A 19338-nucleotide genomic window follows, 5' to 3' on the forward strand; every position below is an offset into this window, starting at 1 on the left:
TATTTTTATTTTTTCTAAAATCGCTTCGGTTTAGAAACGCGACTTTCTTTGTTTCCTTTGCTAATATAAATCGCTGTTAGTGTAAAACGATTTTCCAATTTCACCGCAATTTTCCTAATTTTTATTTTTTCTAAAATCGCTTTATTTTTTCTAAAATCGCTTCGGTTTAGAAACGCGACTTTCTTTGTTTCCTTTGCTAATATAAATCGCTGTTAGTGTAAAACGATTTTCCAATTTCACCGCAATTTTCCTAATTTTTATTTTTTCTAAAATCGCTTCGGTGTAACACGATTTTGCTACATTCTTTTGAAACGCGACTTTCTTTGTTTCCTTTGCTACTATAAATCGCTGTTTGTGTACATACGATTTTCCAATTTCACCGCCGTCCGCGAGTATAAAATGGCCGTCCCTATATCCTTGACCCCCAAATTTCGATAATTCAAAGTCTCTGTCGACGTCTCGCATATGCGAGCTTCCGTGTTTGCTCCGGGGTATTCGATCTTGATCTGACTACGAACGGACTCAAATTCAGAAAACAATCTACTGAGTAGTAGACAGTAGACGAGCAAGGAAGCCAACTGGTGAGATGGATTTGGAGGAGGAGTACTACGAGCAGGGTTTCAACGAGGAGGAGGAGTACGAAGACGACGGGGAAGAAGAGATAACACAGGAGGATGCTTGGGCGGTTATCAGTGCTTATTTTGAAGAGAAAGGTTTGGTGCGCCAGCAGCTCGACTCGTTCGATGAATTTATCCAGAACACTATGCAGGAAATTGTCGATGAATCCGCCGACATTGAGATCCGTCCTGAGTCGCAGCATAATCCCGGGCAGCAGTCGGACTTTGCGGAGGTTGTTTAGTTCTTTTCCGGCGCATTACGGCGCTTATTTAATGTTCGTTCGGGAATATGGAGCTTGTTTAAGATTTTCTAGGGTTTTGAAGTGTGAGGGGTTCGTTTGATGGATTGGAACAGTTCTTTGATGAGAGTTTAATGGAATTTGGTGGTTTTAGAGGTGTACTAAAGCTTGAAAAGGGAAGGAATTCTTCTGCGATTGATCAAGTCAGGCGATTTTAAAAGTTCTAGACTTGGGAGAACTTAATTGAGGATGGAAATGGAATGAGCTGTATGGAGATTGCTAAGTTTCCAGCTTGACCTCTTAGTTGTTTTGAACTGAGTATTTTAATAGATTTTAATGGTTCTAGACATTTTTTTGAAGATGCAGTCACTATTCCAGTTTAACTGCCTATAGTTTGGTTGAATGGCTTTCTTTGTGATTGGAATTAACTAAGAGAATAGTGTTGAAGTCAGTGAAGTAACACCATAAGAATGAATCCCTTAGAGGAATTGGAGAGTCAATTTGTTTGACCATTGTTTGTGTCTTATGTTGTAAACAAAGTCAAGTAAATCTCTATGCTTCCAAAATGTTTTCATGAAACATAGTGTGTATGCTTTAGTAAGAAATTTTGTTTGTATTAATGGGTGGTCTAATATTTCTCATTTCTTGTTTCTTGCAGACTATTTATAAGATTAGTTTTGGTCAGATATACCTCAGTAAACCAATGATGACAGAATCTGATGGAGAAACAGCTACTTTGTTTCCTAAAGCTGCGAGGCTAAGGAATTTGACATATTCAGCTCCGTTGTATGTGGATGTCAGTAAACAAGTAATAAAGAAAGGCCATGACGGTGAGGAAATTACGGAGACTCAAGATTTTACAAAAGTCTTTATTGGGAAGGTAAGTGCTGGCTTAATTACGGTGTTGATATCGGTGCAAGATTAGGAATATTTCGGAACTGCCTCATTCGACATTATCTCTTGTTTGTAGGTTCCAATAATGCTCCGCTCAAGTTATTGCACACTATATAACAATACTGAGAAAGATTTAACCGAACTGGGAGAGTGCCCATATGACCAGGGTGGTTATTTCATCATCAATGGCAGTGAAAAGGTTTTAATTGCTCAGGAGAAAATGAGCACTAATCATGTTTATGTATTTAAGAAGAGGCAGCCAAACAAATATGCTTATGTAGCTGAAGTTCGGTCCATGGCTGAGACCCAAAACAGGCCTCCTAGCACAATGTTTGTTCGGATGCTTTCTCGAGCTAGTGCCAAGGGGGTAAGGAGATCCGATGTTCCGTTAGTTTTGAAGTTACATTTGCTCTTTCTATTTTTTATTAACCAAATTTGCCAATAACTGCAGGGTTCATCTGGTCAATATATTCGCGCCACCTTACCGTACATTCGCACAGAAATTCCTATTATTATTGTATTTAGAGCACTGGGATTTGTTGCTGACAAAGATATATTGGAGCACATCTGCTACAATTTCGAAGATACTCAGATGATGGAGTTGCTGCGGCCATCTTTGGAAGAAGCATTTGTGATCCAAAATCAACAGGTACTTGTGTAATCTTTATGCCAAAAGCTTGGTTCTAATTGGGTCAAAAGCTCAAGATTTGTAGTGACTAAATGTTTCCATAGTTGGAAAAGCATTTATAATCATAGGCACATATCTAGAATCCCATGATCTAAAAATTTCATATACAGGTGGCTCTGGATTACATTGGGAAGAGAGGAGCTACAGTGGGTGTTACACGAGAAAAAAGGATCAAGTTTGTGCTACTGAAACTGCTGGTTTTGATCTACTGGTAATTAATTTGTTTTTAAGTTCTTACTTAAATCGTATGCAGGTATGCTAAAGAGATCCTTCAGAAAGAAATGCTTCCTCATGTTGGTGTTGGAGAATACTGCGAAACTAAGAAAGCTTATTATTTTGGGTAACTTCTTCTACTATTTGTTTTTTATATCCATATATGCACTAGTATCACTATTGAAGCAATATCTTGTACGACTTTTTCCAGCTATATTATCCATCGACTTCTTCTGTGCGCACTCGGCCGGAGGGCGGAGGATGACAGGGATCACTATGGAAATAAAAGATTGGATCTTGCTGGTCCTTTACTTGGTGGCCTGTTTCGAATGGTTTGTTGATTCTAGATTTAGTGGTGTTTGACCTCAAAAACATGAATATTTCTCATCTGATGTTTGGACTGTTTCTGCCGCAGTTGTTCAGAAAGTTGACCAGAGATGTCAGGTCTTATGTTCAGAAGGTTCTCCAGTCTCCACTTCCTATCTGTATTGTAATTTCTTTGAATGTTATGCTCTTGAACATCTATTTACTTGTTTCTGTACTCCTTTAGTGTGTTGACAATGGCAAAGATGTGAATTTACAATTTGCAATAAAGGCCAAAACTATTACAAGTGGCCTAAAATACTCTCTTGCGACTGGAAACTGGGGCCAAGCAAATGCAGCTGGTACAAGAGCTGGAGTGTCACAGGTTGATTCGTTTGTCACTTCTTCAAAGTATCTTAAATCTCCCTTGCTTTTAATTTATTCTAAACGAACACAATTGTTTCGGTCTTTGGGATGAAATAACACAGGTGTTGAATCGTCTAACTTTTGCTTCTACTTTGTCGCATTTGAGAAGACTTAACTCACCGATTGGCCGTGAAGGTATTCTCCCATTTTTCTCTTGTTTCAATTATTTCATATTGGAACTAATTGTCCGTGGCCCTTATTTCATTAGACAATTGTTCCCTCCTCACAAAGTTGTAATACTGAAAAGTGTGGGTTCACCTGAAAGTGTGTCCTCATTTTTAATGATTTCAACTGAAAAATCTATCTTATGCCCTCATAGGGAAACTGGCTAAACCAAGACAGTTGCACAATTCTCAGTGGGGCATGATGTGTCCAGCAGAAACACCCGAAGGACAAGTTAGTGCACTTCTTTATAGCATCTGCTTGACGATTCTTGAATAATTACCCTGTTTGTTTATCATTGGCTTTATTCTTGCTTGAATGTCAGGCCTGTGGATTGGTGAAGAACCTGGCATTAATGGTCTATATTACAGTTGGGTCAGCAGCGTATCCAATTTTAGAATTTTTGGAAGAATGGGGCACTGAGAACTTCGAGGTGTGCTATCTATTTATCCCACTAAGAAGCTTTTGATTTCTTGTCAATTTATCTTGTCAAAGCTTCTCTGAATTCAAGTGCTTTATTTGATTCAGGAAATCTCCCCTGCTGTGATTCCTCAAGCAACAAAGATCTTTGTGAATGGTTGTTGGGTTGGCATTCATCGCAATCCCGACATGTTGGTGTCAACTCTGAGACGTCTTAGGAGGCGTGTAAGTTAACTTGCCTCTTCCTTCCCTGTCAATTAACCCTTGCCAAGATTACCATCAAAATACAACCTCTTGGTTTATAGTTATATGCCACTGACTGAACCCCGGTTAGATCATGACATTATTCTTGTGTCATAGAAAGGGCCTTTACCATGATTTGTTTGTGTTTGCCTATAAAAAGAATACACTCAAGAATGTCCATACACCTGCTAATTGGGGATAGAAATGTTCTGTTGACAGGTTGATGTCAATACTGAAGTTGGGGTGGTTCGAGATATTCGCTTGAAAGAACTTCGCATATACACTGATTATGGTCGTTGCAGTCGACCACTATTTATTGTAGACAAACAAAGACTACTTATAAAAAAGAAGGATATTCAAGCATTGCAACAAAGGGTATCCTTTTGCAAATCCTCTCTGAATATGTGCCTTTCATTATATGTTGTTATGCCGTGCCATTGATAAGTAACCGTGCATTTGTTTCCAGGAATCTCCGGAAGATGGCGGCTGGCACGAGCTGGTTGCAAAAGGATTCATAGAATACATTGATACAGAAGAAGAAGAAACTACTATGATTTCCATGACCATAAGTGTGAGTACTTAACAAGCCCGAGATGTTTTCATTTATGGCCTTTTCTCTTTCCCCGATTGGAGCTAATTTGCTTTCATTACTGTATTTAGGATCTTGTAAATGCGAGGCTGAATCCTGGCGAGGCTTATTCGGAGACTTATACACACTGTGAGATTCACCCTTCACTGATACTCGGTGTTTGTGCTTCAATCATTCCCTTTCCTGATCACAACCAGGTAGTTTCCTCTCTCGGCCTTGTTAAACACTTGATCGAACTTTGTTCTTCATTTTCTGACTATCTGTTTTCCCTCCCAGTCTCCACGTAACACATATCAGTCAGCTATGGGTAAACAAGCAATGGGTATTTATGTCACCAATTACCAATTTCGAATGGTATTCTTCACTTTGTTTTGTTCAATCTTGTCTATCTGCCTCTATACATCTAAAAGGATTCAACAAATTTACTATTTGTTCACATGTTCTCCCAGGATACTCTGGCCTATGTTCTTTACTATCCTCAAAAGCCTCTCGTCACTACACGGGCTATGGAGCATTTACATTTTAGACAGCTACCGGCCGGCATCAATGCCATCGTTGCTATATCCTGTTATTCCGGATACAACCAAGAAGATTCGGTCATTATGAACCAGTCATCAGTCGACCGAGGTTTCTTCCGCTCTCTATTTTTCCGTTCCTACAGAGACGAAGAGAAGAAGATGGGAACCCTCGTCAAAGAGGACTTCGGACGGCCTGATAGAGGCAACACGATGGGTATGCGCCATGGTTCCTACGATAAATTGGATGACGATGGATTGGCTCCTCCGGGAACTAGAGTTTCCGGTGAGGACGTGATTATTGGTAAAACCACTCCCATATCGCCCGAGGATGCCCAAGGACAAGCTGCCCGTTACACGAAACGTGATCACAGCACGAGCCTACGCCACAGCGAGAATGGAATAGTCGATCAGGTCCTACTGACTACAAACGCCGACGGGTTACGATTCGTGAAAGTGAGGGTGAGATCCGTGCGGATACCTCAGATTGGCGACAAATTCAGCAGTCGGCACGGGCAGAAGGGAACCGTTGGTATGACATACACACAAGAAGACATGCCGTGGACACTCGAAGGCATTACTCCCGATATCATCGTCAACCCTCATGCTATTCCTTCCCGTATGACGATCGGGCAGCTCATCGAGTGTGTCATGGGGAAAGTCGCTGCGCATATGGGAAAGGAAGGCGACGCCACTCCCTTCACCGATGTAACGGTCGATAACATCAGCAAAGCCCTCCACAAATGCGGCTACCAAATGCGAGGTTTCGAGACGATGTACAACGGCCACACCGGAAGGAGGCTTCCGGCCATGATATTCCTTGGCCCTACGTACTACCAGAGGCTGAAGCATATGGTTGACGACAAGATCCATTCCCGTGGCAGGGGCCCTGTCCAAATCCTCACAAGACAGCCCGCCGAGGGACGATCCCGTGACGGCGGTCTCCGGTTTGGTGAAATGGAGCGCGACTGCATGATCGCGCACGGCGCGGCGCACTTCCTCAAGGAACGGTTGTTCGATCAAAGCGACGCCTACAGAATCCACGTTTGTGAGCGGTGTGGACTGATCGCGATCGCTAATCTGAAGAAGAATTCGTTCGAGTGCCGAGGCTGCAAGAATAAGACAGACATAGTTCAGGTCAGCTATTATTCGACAACTCCTCAAATGCCGATTTTGATTTCGATTTTGGTTCGAACTGTTGTAATAAAGGTTGAATTTGTATGGTGTGTTGGTTTCAGGTGTACATCCCATACGCTTGCAAGCTGCTGTTCCAAGAGCTTATGGCTATGGCGATTGCTCCAAGAATGCTCACCAAGGACATCAAACAATCTAAAGATCAGAAGAAGAGAGGAGGTTAGTTTTGCTTAGCTTAACTTAACTTAACTTTGCTTCATTATATTGGTATGTTCTACCAATTTTTGGTTTATTTGATTTTCTTGTCTGTCTGTCTGTATTAATGTCATCCATTATGAACTTTTATTGCAAAATTTTACGACTGTATAATGTTGCATGTACAACAAATTCCTGGATGTTCTTATAATTCACAAATTAAGGGTTGTGTGTATGTTGGTCGAATTCACTTCCATTTTAGTTTTTTAATATAAATAATTCATTTTTTTATATACTTTGGCTATTAAATTATATTTCTCTAGTCTAAATATTGTATCGGGTATTGCGGGATGGAGGTAGTATAATTTATGTTTTGAATTAAAGTATTGAATAGAATTAAGTCACTTAATAAATAAACAAACTTTTTAATACAGTGATTGAATTGACGGTGAATACACATTGGTACTTGCTTGTGAAAGAAAGCAATATTTTGTGGTAGTTTATAATGAAAAGTAAACTATTGTCTACATAATCTAATAAAATAGGATAGGAGTAATTGATTTTTTTAAAAAGAAATATATATATATATATATTTATATTTAAGATCGTATTTTATTCAAAATTTTTAGATTGAAAAAAAAAAAAAAAAAAAAAAAAAAAAAAAAAGTTCTATAAACAATCATATACAGCCAATAATAATTTGTCCTAATATAATTAATGCAAGCTGGCCTTGTGGTCCCGAGACTTGCCATAGAGAGTAAAATATTGTGCAGACAGTTTAGGCTCAAATGGCTCAGCAGTATGTTTATGTTTATATTTTTATAAATAAATAAATATATATAGCAAATATAAATAATAAATTTACTATTTTCCTCGAAGCAACAAAATCTGCCCATTCCTACTATTATCATTACATGCACTATTTGTTGCTACGCCTGCCTGCACCCTTGTCCTTTTTCCCATTGTGCCATTTTATGATTTATATATTTGTATAAATAATAAAAATTAATATATATTTTATATAGACGTTATAAATGAAATAATAAATAATATAGATAAACTATATACAGTAAAAATGGCCCGTGTGGGATTTAAGAATTTACCTAACACACCTTCGAATAGTATAAAACAAAAGCATCCTCTCCATTTGCTAATTACATTGCTCAATGATTTTTCTTTTCCAATGTCTTTATTATAGAATTTTTACATAATTTTATAAAAATATTACATATTCAAACTATTATTTAATAAAGAAATAAAATTATAAGTTAAAAAATGACTTAGAAACACATCCTAAATTGCATGAATATTCTTTTTTTTTTTTTTCCTGTTAAAGATTATTATTTTTGTGGCGGACGTTGTTGAAATGTCATTATCGAAGCCCTCGCCTCAACTAATGCTTAATTCATCACACATGAAATTAATGTCAACGGCATCAATTATTTCTCAAAATTGATTTCTCAACTACTTTTTTAATAATTATCTATGGAATTATAACACTCCACTTCACCACAAAAATAAGTCATTACATATATATATATATACACTATAGTACAATATTAAAAATACTTTACGATTTGAGTTGTGTTTTACTGTTTGGATAACGACTGCGAATTTTTACGTTATAAGAAAATACTAGTAAGAGACTCGTGATAGTGAAAAATAGCATGATGGTGTAGAGATGAATTTGTGATAGTAATATTTTAAATAATTATGGAATCTTATACTCTTTCACCTCCGTCCCATAACAAATTATTTATTTTTTCTATTTGAGTTTGCCTGATACCAAAGTATACATTTTTTTTCTTAGTAACTGTACTATCTAGCTGACATTATAAATACCATTACAACTTACAATATATTACACAAATATCGTTACCTTTCTATCACACAATACTAATAAAGTTATTTTAATTATTTTTATTTTATTTCTACTACATCCCAATATAATACTAATATTTCTACAATTCCATGCAAAAACGAAAGGATACATAATTTTGGATCGGAAGAAGCATGTAGCATATAAAAGAAAAAAAATAATATATACTAATAATAAAATCTTTTCAGGGAAATATAAAATTAAGTGATTGAAGATAAATAATAAAAATGGAAACGAAATTACAACCAAACAAATTTTTTTTAATTTGATCAATTTATATTTTATTTTATTAAAGTTATTTTTGTTGTATCAAATATAACAAACAAACATACCCTACCCGGACTCGTTTGAAAGACTTTTTTATCTTATAAACAAACCCTTTAATTTGCAGAACCTCCCGTTCTTTCTTCTTCCTTTTCCTCTGCTCTCTCCACTCTGGTCTCTACACTCCATTAAATCTTCTCTCAGAGGTTTAAGCTAAGCTGCAATCGATCGTCTTCTTCCCCACCTGGTAACTGCATCTGACCTGAACTGCTCCGTATTTGTATTGAGGAACTTCATTCGATTTACTGTTAATTTTATTTTTTATTAAATGGAGTGTTGCAGTCGTTGATACTTGCTACTGATGTTTGATTGCGGAAAATTGTTGAATATCGATCGTTTTTGAACTGTGATTGTTAGATCTACTTGGAGGAATCTGGTTTTAGTTTGATTCGCGATGAGTTGTGCTCTGTTTGTCTCCGATTGGAGATTATATGCTCGAAGACTTGCTTTGATTTTGGAGGAACTTGAATTTGGATAATCCTTGTTCCGAATCGGATAATATTTTCTGTTGAAATATGAAATTTGAAAACCGTGTTGGATTAATCCTGCTAAATTCTCTGACTGCTTTGTCTCACTCACTTTTCTGTTGTGGCTCTGTTTATTATTTGGATGAAGAACAGTTACTTTTTCTTCATTTCTTGAAACACTGTATTGTTTAGATTAGGATGCTCAATTAATGATCAAATTGGAATTGTCTTCCTATTGCTATTCCTTTTTTTTTTTTTTTTTTTTTGTCTTATTTGACTAGTTCATAATCTATCCTTGTCCTACTTGACTGTTGAACTTTTCAGATTTTCTTATGTTATTTTGGCTTATTTGGCGTCTATATTTGGATTTCAATTGCATTCTTGATAATAAATTTGACCATTATCGAAATTAAAAGATAAGGCACTACTGAAGCGGACAGCAGTACTGATTTGTTGCTTGACGTTGGAAGCAGACAGACTACTTACTGCCTGCCTGTGTGAATATGCTCTCGTGAATTATTTGCAGTGCCCAATTTTCTTGCTTGCTGATGGATCCTCTTTGGACTTTTGGATCAGTCTTGGCCCATATATGTTGATAACTTCGTGCTTTATTTAATTTTTTTCAATTTTGTACGGTACATTTCTCAATAAAAATATAATATTTTATTTCACAAAACATATCAAACCAACCTACTTCCTCCCCACCCAATTGAAAAATGGTTGTATTTAAATGGTAACTAATAGTTACCTTTGTATATAAAGACTTCTTTTGTCCTTTTTAAAAAAAAATTGATAGGATAGTATTGATATAAACAAGGGTAGGTTTGATAATATTTATGGTAAAAGTACGTATATTTTGGTATTTGGACATTAAAATGTAGCCGGATGGAGTACTATTTCAACTTTAAAAAAAAAAGAAAGAAAAGACTTGCTTTTTTGAGAATGATTCTTACTGTTCACACATCCTAAGTTCTTGATAGATACTTTGGGAGCTGTATCCTACCTATGATATTACTTAAAGTTGTAACGAACTGATTTCAATGTTTTTGTGGTTTGATTTAGTCAGATTAATTCAATCAATTGATGTTATACAAACTAGTTTTTACTGATCATCTGGACTGTATTTGTTTAGTGTTTATAAAATTAAGTGTTTTTGTTGTAAAGTAGGAAAAGAATTGTGAAAGTACTACAAAAGAAGACAAAATTTTGGTTTTTGTCGACTTCTATTGTTAAGTTCATACATTGTATTTTTTAGGTAATATTTTCGGGACAACCTAGCGATGGCATTCGAGCAGTATTTCGTCCGGGACTGGAATTCGATTCCGGCCTCAGCACCAACAACACATTCGGACAAATCCTCGACTTGCTTCGACTGCAACATATGCTTAGACTTGGCAACCGATCCAGTCGTAACCCTCTGCGGCCATCTCTACTGCTGGCCCTGCATTTACAAATGGCTCGACACTCAGACCGCCTCCCTCCCCTCCGGTCAGCTCCCTCGCTGCCCCGTCTGCAAGGCTGAAACTTCCGAGAAAACGATGGTCCCTCTTTACGGCCGCGGCCAGCCCCTGTCAGAACCGGACAGTATCCCTCCCCGGCCACCTGCCTCCGGAATTCAAGCTCTTACAGACTTTTTGTCCAGACAGCCGTCCTATGATCCCTATCAGCAGCAGTATCTGAATCAGTACATCCATCCAGGATACTCGGGACCTCGTCTGAATAACATCCGTAGCAGTGTATCTCATCCGTTGGTTGGGATGCTCGGGGAGATGGTCCATGCTCGAGTTTTCGGCAATGCAGCTTCCGGGCTTTATGCGTATCCCAATTCTCCGGCTAGAAGCATTACGCCGAGGCTGCGACGCCGGGAGATCGAGGCCGATAAATCGCTTAACAGAATCTCCATTTTCTTGTTCTGTTGCTTTCTTTTGTGCCTTCTTCTGTTTTGAAAGTTTTAGACGATGGACTGTATCTGTGATGACAACAAAAAAAAAAAAAAAACATAAGAAAAGAATATTCATCAAAAGCGTGTTTTCTTGGTGTGTTTTAAAATGGCGAGTAATGCGACTTTGCAGTTGGAATCCAAATTTGAATTGAATGTTGTTAGTAGCATGGTCATGGTCAAGGGGCGGCCACTCAACCTCAAGTCAATAACAGAATCATCTCAAGAGATACAATACGGCGTCGTTGCACGTGCTTGGTCAGCTGCTTGACTTTCACTGTCACTGACATTTCACATTCTTATTACCAGCTCTGTTCTGTTTTGTTATTTAAACCAATACGGCAATTCAATTATCTATTAATGAAATTTGAAAATGGTTCGACTCTAAATCAACAATAAAGCATATATAATAAGTTTTTTCCTTTTTTCTAAATTTCTAATAAGGCCTAATAAGTTAAAGAGGTACAATGATCTCTTCTGTATCCAACAAAAGTATACAGTGTTGTGTGTGCATAGAAATTGAAAATTAATAGTATTTGTATATAAAAATAAATTGAAAATATAATGTGAAATTCATTTAAGAGTGAGAGTAATTTAATTGTGGTAGCAAAATAATAATTATTATTATATGTTATAAGTATCAAATAGTGGATAGATAAAGTTTTTTTTTTTTTTGAAGTATAAATGACCTCTGCCAAGAGAAGCTTTATTTTTGCAGAAAGAGTGTTACTAGATTAGACTCTAAAGTTTATCTAGTATACATTTGGAGAATAACAATTCCAGATTGTAGTGTCATCAAAAATATATTTGAGTTATGAAATTTGGGTCTTCAATAATGAATTTTATAGCACCAATTTAATTGTCAATCCATAATTCAAACTCTACATGTAGTGTCAATTTAGATAGTGTTGAATCGTAAGTATATATGTGTGCGTGTAAAGATTGAAAGTGTAGATAGAAATGAAAACATCACGTGTTCATCCTACAAAATTATTTTAACATATGCCTTCAATAATATTATTAAAAAATATAGTTAATGGAACACAAATCCATATTGATTGGATCAAATTATATTATAGCACATTTATATTACAATATTTTTATAGTATACGTAAATTTGATCAAATCAAATCAAATCAATATTGTATTGATTTGAAACCTAATTAATATACATATACTCACTAATATACTAATATATATTGTCCCTATTTATAAAATATATATATAATATTAATTTTAATATAATCAGCATACATTTCATATCTAATTTAAATAACATCTAATAGTAATAGTAATAAATAAATAAATAAAAACGAAACAAACAAGCTCAAAAGTCAAAATTCATGTAGCAAATAATATTCAATTATATTGTTATAAGTAGAAAAGAATGGCAATGCACTAAAGCTTCGAGTGCCTAATTTTGAATAATTATAATATTAATATATATATATATATATATTCAAGTATGGCAACTCCACAAGGACAAGCTGCAGGTCCTGATCACCGGAGAATGAAGTGTCCGGCGCCGTTCCTCTCGAAAACGTACAATTTGTTGGAAGATCAGTCCGCCGGAGCCATAGTCACCTGGAACTCCGACGGGAATGCCTTCGTCGTTTGGTCGCCGGCCGAGTTCTCCGACGCCATGCTCCCTAAGTATTTCAAACACAATAACTTCTCCAGTTTCATCCGACAGCTCAACACCTATGTGAGTCTCCGCATCCCCAATCTCTAAACCCTAATTTCATATATATATATATAATTTGTTGCTGATCAATCAATTAATGAATATAGTCAGCTGTGAATATAATTTAATTGATTTTGATTAATTAATTATTTCATAAATCGAATGGAATCCGCCATTGTTGATTAATGTCTCCACTGCAATTATATATATCTATTGGGCAGGGTTTTAAGAAGACAGCGTCGAAACGGTGGGAATTCAAGCACGAGAAATTCCGGAGAGGGCAGCGGCATCTGCTGGCGGAGATCAGGCGGAAGAAGTGCGAGGCGAGCGTGTTCCCGCCGTTTCTGGCGGCGGCGACGGCGGCGATGGCGGTGGAGGAAAACAAGAAGCTGAGAAGAGAGAGAGTGGAACTGGAAAGGGAAATAGCTCATTTCAAGGCTCTGGAAATGAATTTGCTCCAATGCCTTTCTACTCTAAATCAAAAATCGTAAGCAGATCATCTGTATCATCTCTTTCTATTATATTAAGAAGTTGTATTGATGAAGAACAACATTAATTAGAAGATGAAGCAAGCATGTGATCATGTGTGTCTCTTTAATTTGTGAAATAAATTGCAGTTGACCAATGATAAGCATGCATGAAATAATGCTCATATCCTCTACTTAATTATACTCCATGGTTTTAACAAATTAAAGCCCTTTTGGAATTTTTTGAGTTTTTTTAAAATTATATAAAATTTGTATTTGATGCAATGCTTTGTTCACCAAAAATATAGTATTTGATTGAATATTTTTGAAAATTTTAAAATAGTGCCAATCACTAACGAATATTGCAAAATTACAAGGCCATAGTTAGTTCCGTATTGTATTTCTTGCTTCATTTATTGTGTGAATTGTATTGAATAATAAAATATGAAAATATATATATATATATATATATGTGTGTTTGAAATCATAGACAAAATATCATTCAAACATTTTATTTATTGAAACTCAAAATAAATAAATAAGATTTAATCTTAAAAATAAAAAATAAAAAAAAGATACACAACAAGTGCATACCCAAACATGAATAATAAATTGAACGATGACGACATGCGTGCATGCTCAGCACCGCAACATTTGACAACGACATTTTGTTTCATTAGGGATTTGAGATTTGAAGATAACAAATATTTTTATTTAAATATTTTTTTTATGTGATAAAAATAAATGTTTTGATGTAATAATTTAAGTAAAAGTAATAATATAATAACTTTGATTGAAAAAAAAATAAAAATGTAATGAATAGTGCTTCCTTTATTTCAGCCTATAATATTTTATATTTTGGTCTCTCATATATTTTTAGATTTGATTAGTTTTGGTTTAAAATTAATTGGCTGAAACTAATACCTCCAATACAGTCTGATTTACCCCACACCACTACAACATTACTACACTGACTTTTTTATTGATGTGTAAGTGGTGAAAATGTAGTTCAAATAGTTGAGCTTTCTCTATATATGTTTGAGGTTAGAAGTTGGAGTGCCAAAAGAAAAAAAAGAAACTCTAATTTAAATCAAAATCAAAATCAAACAAATCCCATGATTGCAAGAAGAAAAAAAAAAAATTATATTTCATTCTCCAAGAATCAAAACATATGAAATGCCTATTCGACCTCAAATGTTAGAAAGCGGATTAGGCAAAATGCAATGCCAGAAGCAGAAGCATATTATACAGACAGACAGACAACATAGATCAGATCTAATAGCCACAGTCAAACTTCTCTAATTCCTTCTTCGCACAAGAATGAAGTCGTAATTGTAAAAATATCGATTTTTTAAGACAAAAAATGGCCACATAGTGAATGAAATGGAATACGTACGGCTAACCAATTCATATCATATCCACAGCAGTTTGGAGCTTAAAAGGCTGCTCGGAGAGCTCCCCTAGCAGCCTCGCGTTTCATCTCTGCCGCTTTGCCGCTGCCTCGGAAATACATATACACTTGCTGAACAGACAGTCAGAATTAACACGTCAGAATATGCACAATCGTCATCTCAAAATGCATGGAACTTTCATTTATCGAGTAAAGAGAATGACCTGAATAACCCAAATGCTTAGGAGTGATTCGATGCAGAAAATTCCGAACCCAATGAAGTAGAAAATCTGCGTAAGAACGAGAGATTTCCAAACTTAAGATCACGGGAAATAAGGAAATGAAGACTTTAATATAAATCGTTGATTCAAACTGGAATTCTAGTAATAGACAGAATACAGGATTTGCACTTACCCCGACTAGGGCATGTTTACTTATGAGATCCACTGCTGGAAGGATACCCCTGCCGAAAATCCACTCATGATCAGAATACAAATTTAAAATTAAGTAAATCAAACAAACAAAAAGAGAGAAGACAATCAGCTCCATGGTATAAATGTAATGGGATTAAGTCAATCGATATAAAATGTCATTTATACTTTATTAAGCTCAAGGCCGACTTACGTCAAAGATTTTCCCCTGAAAACTACAGGAGGTGCGACTGCAGCAAATATGCAGAACCCAATGTGAAGCTGAAAAGGAATCATATTACATATCAAAAGTCTTGTTTTTAGACAAACTCTACAGAAAGTAAAACATCTTTACTCACCAAGTAAAACATGAAAAACCACCCGAACTTCAATGCACTTTCGGTCCTGGAATGCACATGAAGGCAGCGTCAAACGATATTCAGATAAACAATCTTCATACCAATTTCAGCTTATTACATAAAAACAACTTCTAGCATCAACTAAGATCATAAACTTTAATAAATCAAATTAGCATATCCAATTTAACCATTGCTAGTCAAGAACAGATATATGCCTATTATGTTCGTAACAACTACAAATCGCATCACATCAAAAGATTGCAAAGTGCAACTCTAAAGGTGGTTTTTCTGCAAGGTAGAATCACAAACCTGAAAGCACGGTAGAGTGGCCGATACCATAAAACATAAGCTCCCGGAACCCCCGATATGAAGTAGATAATAGCAAGAAACCAAATCTTTGCATCTAATATCCAGATCAAGTAATGGTCAAATCAAGAAAAACATATGTAATAAAAAATTAAAACACAAAAATACCAACCTCCTTGTTTAATCCAGGCGGTGGTCACAGCTATAATATTCCATAGAAGGGCAAAAAACAGTCCTGATCGCCAACCAAACAAGCAGCATCAATGGTAGCGGTAGCATTCACAAACTATTTATCTTAGATGCTGATGGTGGGTGTTGTTTCATTTATGAATACTTGGATATACAAACAATACATATATATAAACGGCAGGTGCTAAAATACAGTAATTTGGGCCGTGGGGATGCGTAAGAGATAAAAGAAAGGGAAATCATCGCAAGCTGCATACCCAACAACGTTGTAAATGCGACATATTGCAGCCTTTGCAGATGAATTGGAATTTCATTTGCAATATCGTGATGAATAATCGGGAAAAATGGAGGCCAATTTTTCTCCTCAAGAACAATACCAGCTGCAAGGATCAAGAAGTCAGTTTTATTCCTCCATTTGCAAGTGGACAGAAGACAGAAAGCTTCCTTTTTTTGTCCGACAAATGCAATGGAAATATTGGCTAAGAGAAGATATCACCTCTTGCAGCAGCATCTTCTTTCCGCTTGACTTCCTGCAAGGTTCAATTGATAATTGAAGTTAAGAGTTGAGAACTGCTAATGTAACCTAGCTTGAACTCCACATATGCCATACTTGATCAAAAAAACTCCTTTTTCGTACTATCTTGAGCAACAATTTAGTTCAGCACTAGGCGTAAGGGAATCTATTGGAGTATGATTCACTTGCTTCATGTTGAACATAAAAATGATCATTTGTATTTTTGTCAAATTCTTTTGTGTGTTGAAGATAGATATATCCTATCCGAAGTTAACCTTACACTTCATTTGATATGCTTCATTGGATAAAGAACAATAACAAAATCTGCCACGAAAATGGATATCAACAACTATAATCATGCTTTATAATCAGCACTAGACAACCGAAGAATAGGAAATTGTTTTCCGACATAAAGGTATTGTACACACCCTTACGAACATACACCAACAAATACCTGTTCCCTCCTTTTCAATTCAGCTTCTTTGGCCTGCAGCTCTCTCTCTTTCTTCTTCAAATCCTATAATTGGAAATTTTCTTTCATCGTAAACTAAACAAAGTTCCCAAACAAAATATAACACTAAAAAAAGGAATTTTCTTTTTTGGGTTAAAGAAAAGCAAAGAAACACTGTACATACTGCATTGCTATCTAAAGGTATGTCAACTGATGCAGTAGGATTGTAAAAATCAGCAGGCTCCGGTGGAAGTGGAGAAAGCCTTGAGTTTATAGCTGGAGGAACAGTTCCAGTAGGCTGAAATACAAAGAAAAATATAACTTAGAAAAAAGTCCAATAACAAGAATCAAACATATTGTTCAGAGAAAAGTAGATTAAATTCCTCAAATCGTCACATTATTCTAAAATGTAAACAGGGAATCATTCTTACTGTAGTAAAAAATGAGCCTCCACTGAACTTTGATTCTCCAGATGCTTTCCCTCTAGCCCCTCCATCCTGAATGTAAGAGTATATCAATGTCAAATCATCATAATTGACGGTGTGTTTGTTTGTGTTTTCAAAGCTTCACACTATGCAATTCCCAGTAAAATATTATTTCCGTCTAAAATGTATCACACCCAATATTTAATTTTCATTCAAATATTACATTCAAAACCTATTTCCCATTCAAAACATTATGTGCAACACCAATTTTTTCATTCAAAACATCCCATCCAAATGGGATTTTTCAACATCATATCCATAATTCAAATCATCACATACAAAACTTAAAAAGCTTATCTTTCATTCAGCATGCCATATGTTTCATTTAAAACATCACGCAAAACCTATTTTCCATTGAAAAGCGAAATTCAAATTACAATCACCCAAGACATCGGAAAAAATACTCCAGAATACAAACATCCTTACTAAATTTTGCTTATGCATTAAGATGTTTTACACAACCCACCATTTTCTACCTAGAAAACCTACCGTAAACTCTTCCACAGGAACAAACTGTTAACAAGGCAAGCATGCCTGAATTCTTCGAAATCAATTTCTTGATCATTAACCTCACAGCACATTAATCCCAAAATAAGACTATGTTTACAGACACTTCTGAAAGTTTTGACACATTTTATCAAAAGTATTTTAATTTTTTTAAAAAAATTATCACATCAAATACCTATTTTTTAAAAAAACACATCAACTACCCAAAATTTTATCATTTTATAACAATTTCAATACTCAGGCGCTCCAAAAACAGTCTATCTAAACAAAGCCTAAATGAGACTCTATTTACATACACTTTGGAAATTCTGATATATCTATCATGAGTAATTTTAAAAAATAAATAAATAAATTAAAACCAAATTAAATACCTTATTTATCCAACAAAATATCGCAACAACTACCCAACATTTTACCATTTTCAAAATTTTTAATTGTTTTGATACTATCTTACAGTCATTTTTTTCAAAAAATCACCTTCAATACCTATTTCCTCCAACAAAATATCACATACACTACTCAACCTTTTACCATTTTCAAAATTTTTCAGTATTCCGAAAACTTCTATCTAAACGGAACCTAAATAAATAAAATGTGATACAGAAAGGATCTGAAGCATATCCAAATCAACACTAACGACATTCATAAGAGAAGGAAGGATACGCCATAGAACAATACACCAAAACGAGAATAACGCATTTCAAATTGTGCTCGCAACCAATGCAACCTCAAAACGCAGCAACCAATTTCGACAACAAAGGTCGAATTAGATCAAACCACGAAGTCAACAAAAGTCATCAGAGATTTTCAGCAATTCCAAATCTACTATCTTCAGCCAAATCCTCAACATTCTACCATACGTTAAAAAGCGAAAGAACTCACAGAGAAGGGATTCACTTCGTCTCCCTCGTCAAATGGATTCCGATCATAGCGGCCGGCCATCTTCTTCAGCAAGTATGCGAGCTTTCTTCAGATCTAAATCGTGCAGCAGCGATTGGAATAAACAAACAATAAACAATTGATGATAGCGAACGGTAAAAACAAAGGATAGCAGAAATTCGAGACAGGGTGGAATTTGGAATCCAAGCGGTTGAAAAGTGAGGTAGAGAGAGAAAAGGAAAAAGTTCATCAGTTGGTGCAAGACTAGAGAGAGAAGCGCCAACTTGTCTCCAGTACGGCAATACTTTATTTAAACAGTATATATTATTTTTCTTTTTTTATTTATTAGGAGTAAATTGAATTAATAATTTTTTATTTTAATCTAAGTTAATATAATTAATAGATAATTAAATATACGATGAAATAAGATATTATAGATTAAAATAATTA

General features: G+C 35.5%; 4 protein-coding genes across 4 annotated transcripts; 3 read left to right on the forward strand and 1 right to left on the reverse strand.

The window, feature by feature from the left end:
- Window positions 1–408: 408 nt before the first annotated feature.
- LOC127253158 (DNA-directed RNA polymerase II subunit RPB2) lies at window positions 409–6929 on the forward strand. Its single transcript, XM_051277597.1, has 19 exons — window positions 409–850; window positions 1515–1736; window positions 1827–2117; window positions 2202–2399; window positions 2549–2613; window positions 2692–2778; window positions 2863–2983; window positions 3067–3111; window positions 3202–3339; window positions 3443–3515; window positions 3700–3776; window positions 3868–3975; window positions 4071–4187; window positions 4425–4580; window positions 4672–4776; window positions 4866–4991; window positions 5071–5148; window positions 5244–6446; window positions 6548–6929. Exons 1-19 carry the CDS (start codon window positions 587–589, stop codon window positions 6665–6667), a joined length of 3594 nt encoding a protein of 1197 aa, XP_051133554.1. The 5' UTR covers window positions 409–586; the 3' UTR covers window positions 6668–6929.
- Window positions 6930–8909: 1980 nt separating this feature from the next.
- Window positions 8910–11319, forward strand: LOC127253160 (E3 ubiquitin-protein ligase RMA1H1-like). Its single transcript, XM_051277598.1, has 2 exons — window positions 8910–9028; window positions 10564–11319. Exon 2 carries the CDS (start codon window positions 10589–10591, stop codon window positions 11252–11254), a length of 666 nt encoding a protein of 221 aa, XP_051133555.1. The 5' UTR covers window positions 8910–9028; window positions 10564–10588; the 3' UTR covers window positions 11255–11319.
- Window positions 11320–12647: 1328 nt separating this feature from the next.
- LOC127253377 (heat stress transcription factor B-2b-like) lies at window positions 12648–13576 on the forward strand. The gene is made up of 2 exons (XM_051277941.1): window positions 12648–12952; window positions 13153–13576. The coding sequence occupies exons 1-2, from the start codon at window positions 12713–12715 to the stop codon at window positions 13420–13422; spliced, it is 510 nt and encodes a 169-aa protein (XP_051133898.1). The 5' UTR covers window positions 12648–12712; the 3' UTR covers window positions 13423–13576.
- A 947-nt stretch (window positions 13577–14523) lies between these two features.
- Window positions 14524–19178, reverse strand: LOC127253450 (secretory carrier-associated membrane protein 2-like). Its single transcript, XM_051278063.1, has 13 exons — window positions 18892–19178; window positions 17449–17514; window positions 17202–17315; window positions 17021–17083; window positions 16549–16582; window positions 16310–16432; window positions 16036–16098; window positions 15867–15960; window positions 15558–15603; window positions 15413–15480; window positions 15203–15251; window positions 15013–15078; window positions 14524–14920 (listed from the first exon to the last, which is right to left on the reverse strand). The coding sequence occupies exons 1-13, from the start codon at window positions 18949–18951 to the stop codon at window positions 14834–14836; spliced, it is 933 nt and encodes a 310-aa protein (XP_051134020.1). The 5' UTR covers window positions 18952–19178; the 3' UTR covers window positions 14524–14833.
- Window positions 19179–19338: the final 160 nt, after the last annotated feature.

Source organism: Andrographis paniculata, unplaced genomic scaffold (genome assembly GCF_009805555.1).
Source record: "Andrographis paniculata isolate CXL003 unplaced genomic scaffold, ASM980555v1 Contig50END, whole genome shotgun sequence".
In the NCBI taxonomy this organism is placed as follows: domain Eukaryota; kingdom Viridiplantae; phylum Streptophyta; class Magnoliopsida; order Lamiales; family Acanthaceae; genus Andrographis; species Andrographis paniculata.

Excerpts from the sequence above, each read along its gene's own strand:
- LOC127253158 (XM_051277597.1), top strand. The coding sequence starts at position 587 with ATGGATTTGGAGGAGGAGTACTACGAGCAGGGTTTCAACGAGGAGGAG. Across the intron at positions 2,614-2,691 it reads ACACGAGAAAAAAGGATCAA|GTATGCTAAAGAGATCCTTC; the intron begins GTTTGTGCTACT and ends AATCGTATGCAG. Across the intron at positions 4,188-4,424 it reads TGAGACGTCTTAGGAGGCGT|GTTGATGTCAATACTGAAGT; the intron begins GTAAGTTAACTT and ends TTCTGTTGACAG.
- LOC127253160 (XM_051277598.1), top strand. The coding sequence starts at position 10,589 with ATGGCATTCGAGCAGTATTTCGTCCGGGACTGGAATTCGATTCCGGCC.
- LOC127253377 (XM_051277941.1), top strand. The coding sequence starts at position 12,713 with ATGGCAACTCCACAAGGACAAGCTGCAGGTCCTGATCACCGGAGAATG. Across the intron at positions 12,953-13,152 it reads TCCGACAGCTCAACACCTAT|GGTTTTAAGAAGACAGCGTC; the intron begins GTGAGTCTCCGC and ends TCTATTGGGCAG.
- LOC127253450 (XM_051278063.1), bottom strand. The coding sequence starts at position 18,951 with ATGGCCGGCCGCTATGATCGGAATCCATTTGACGAGGGAGACGAAGTG. Across the intron at positions 17,515-18,891 it reads ACGAAGTGAATCCCTTCTCT|GATGGAGGGGCTAGAGGGAA; the intron begins GTGAGTTCTTTC and ends TCTTACATTCAG. Across the intron at positions 17,316-17,448 it reads GAGGCTCATTTTTTACTACA|CCTACTGGAACTGTTCCTCC; the intron begins GTAAGAATGATT and ends TTTGTATTTCAG.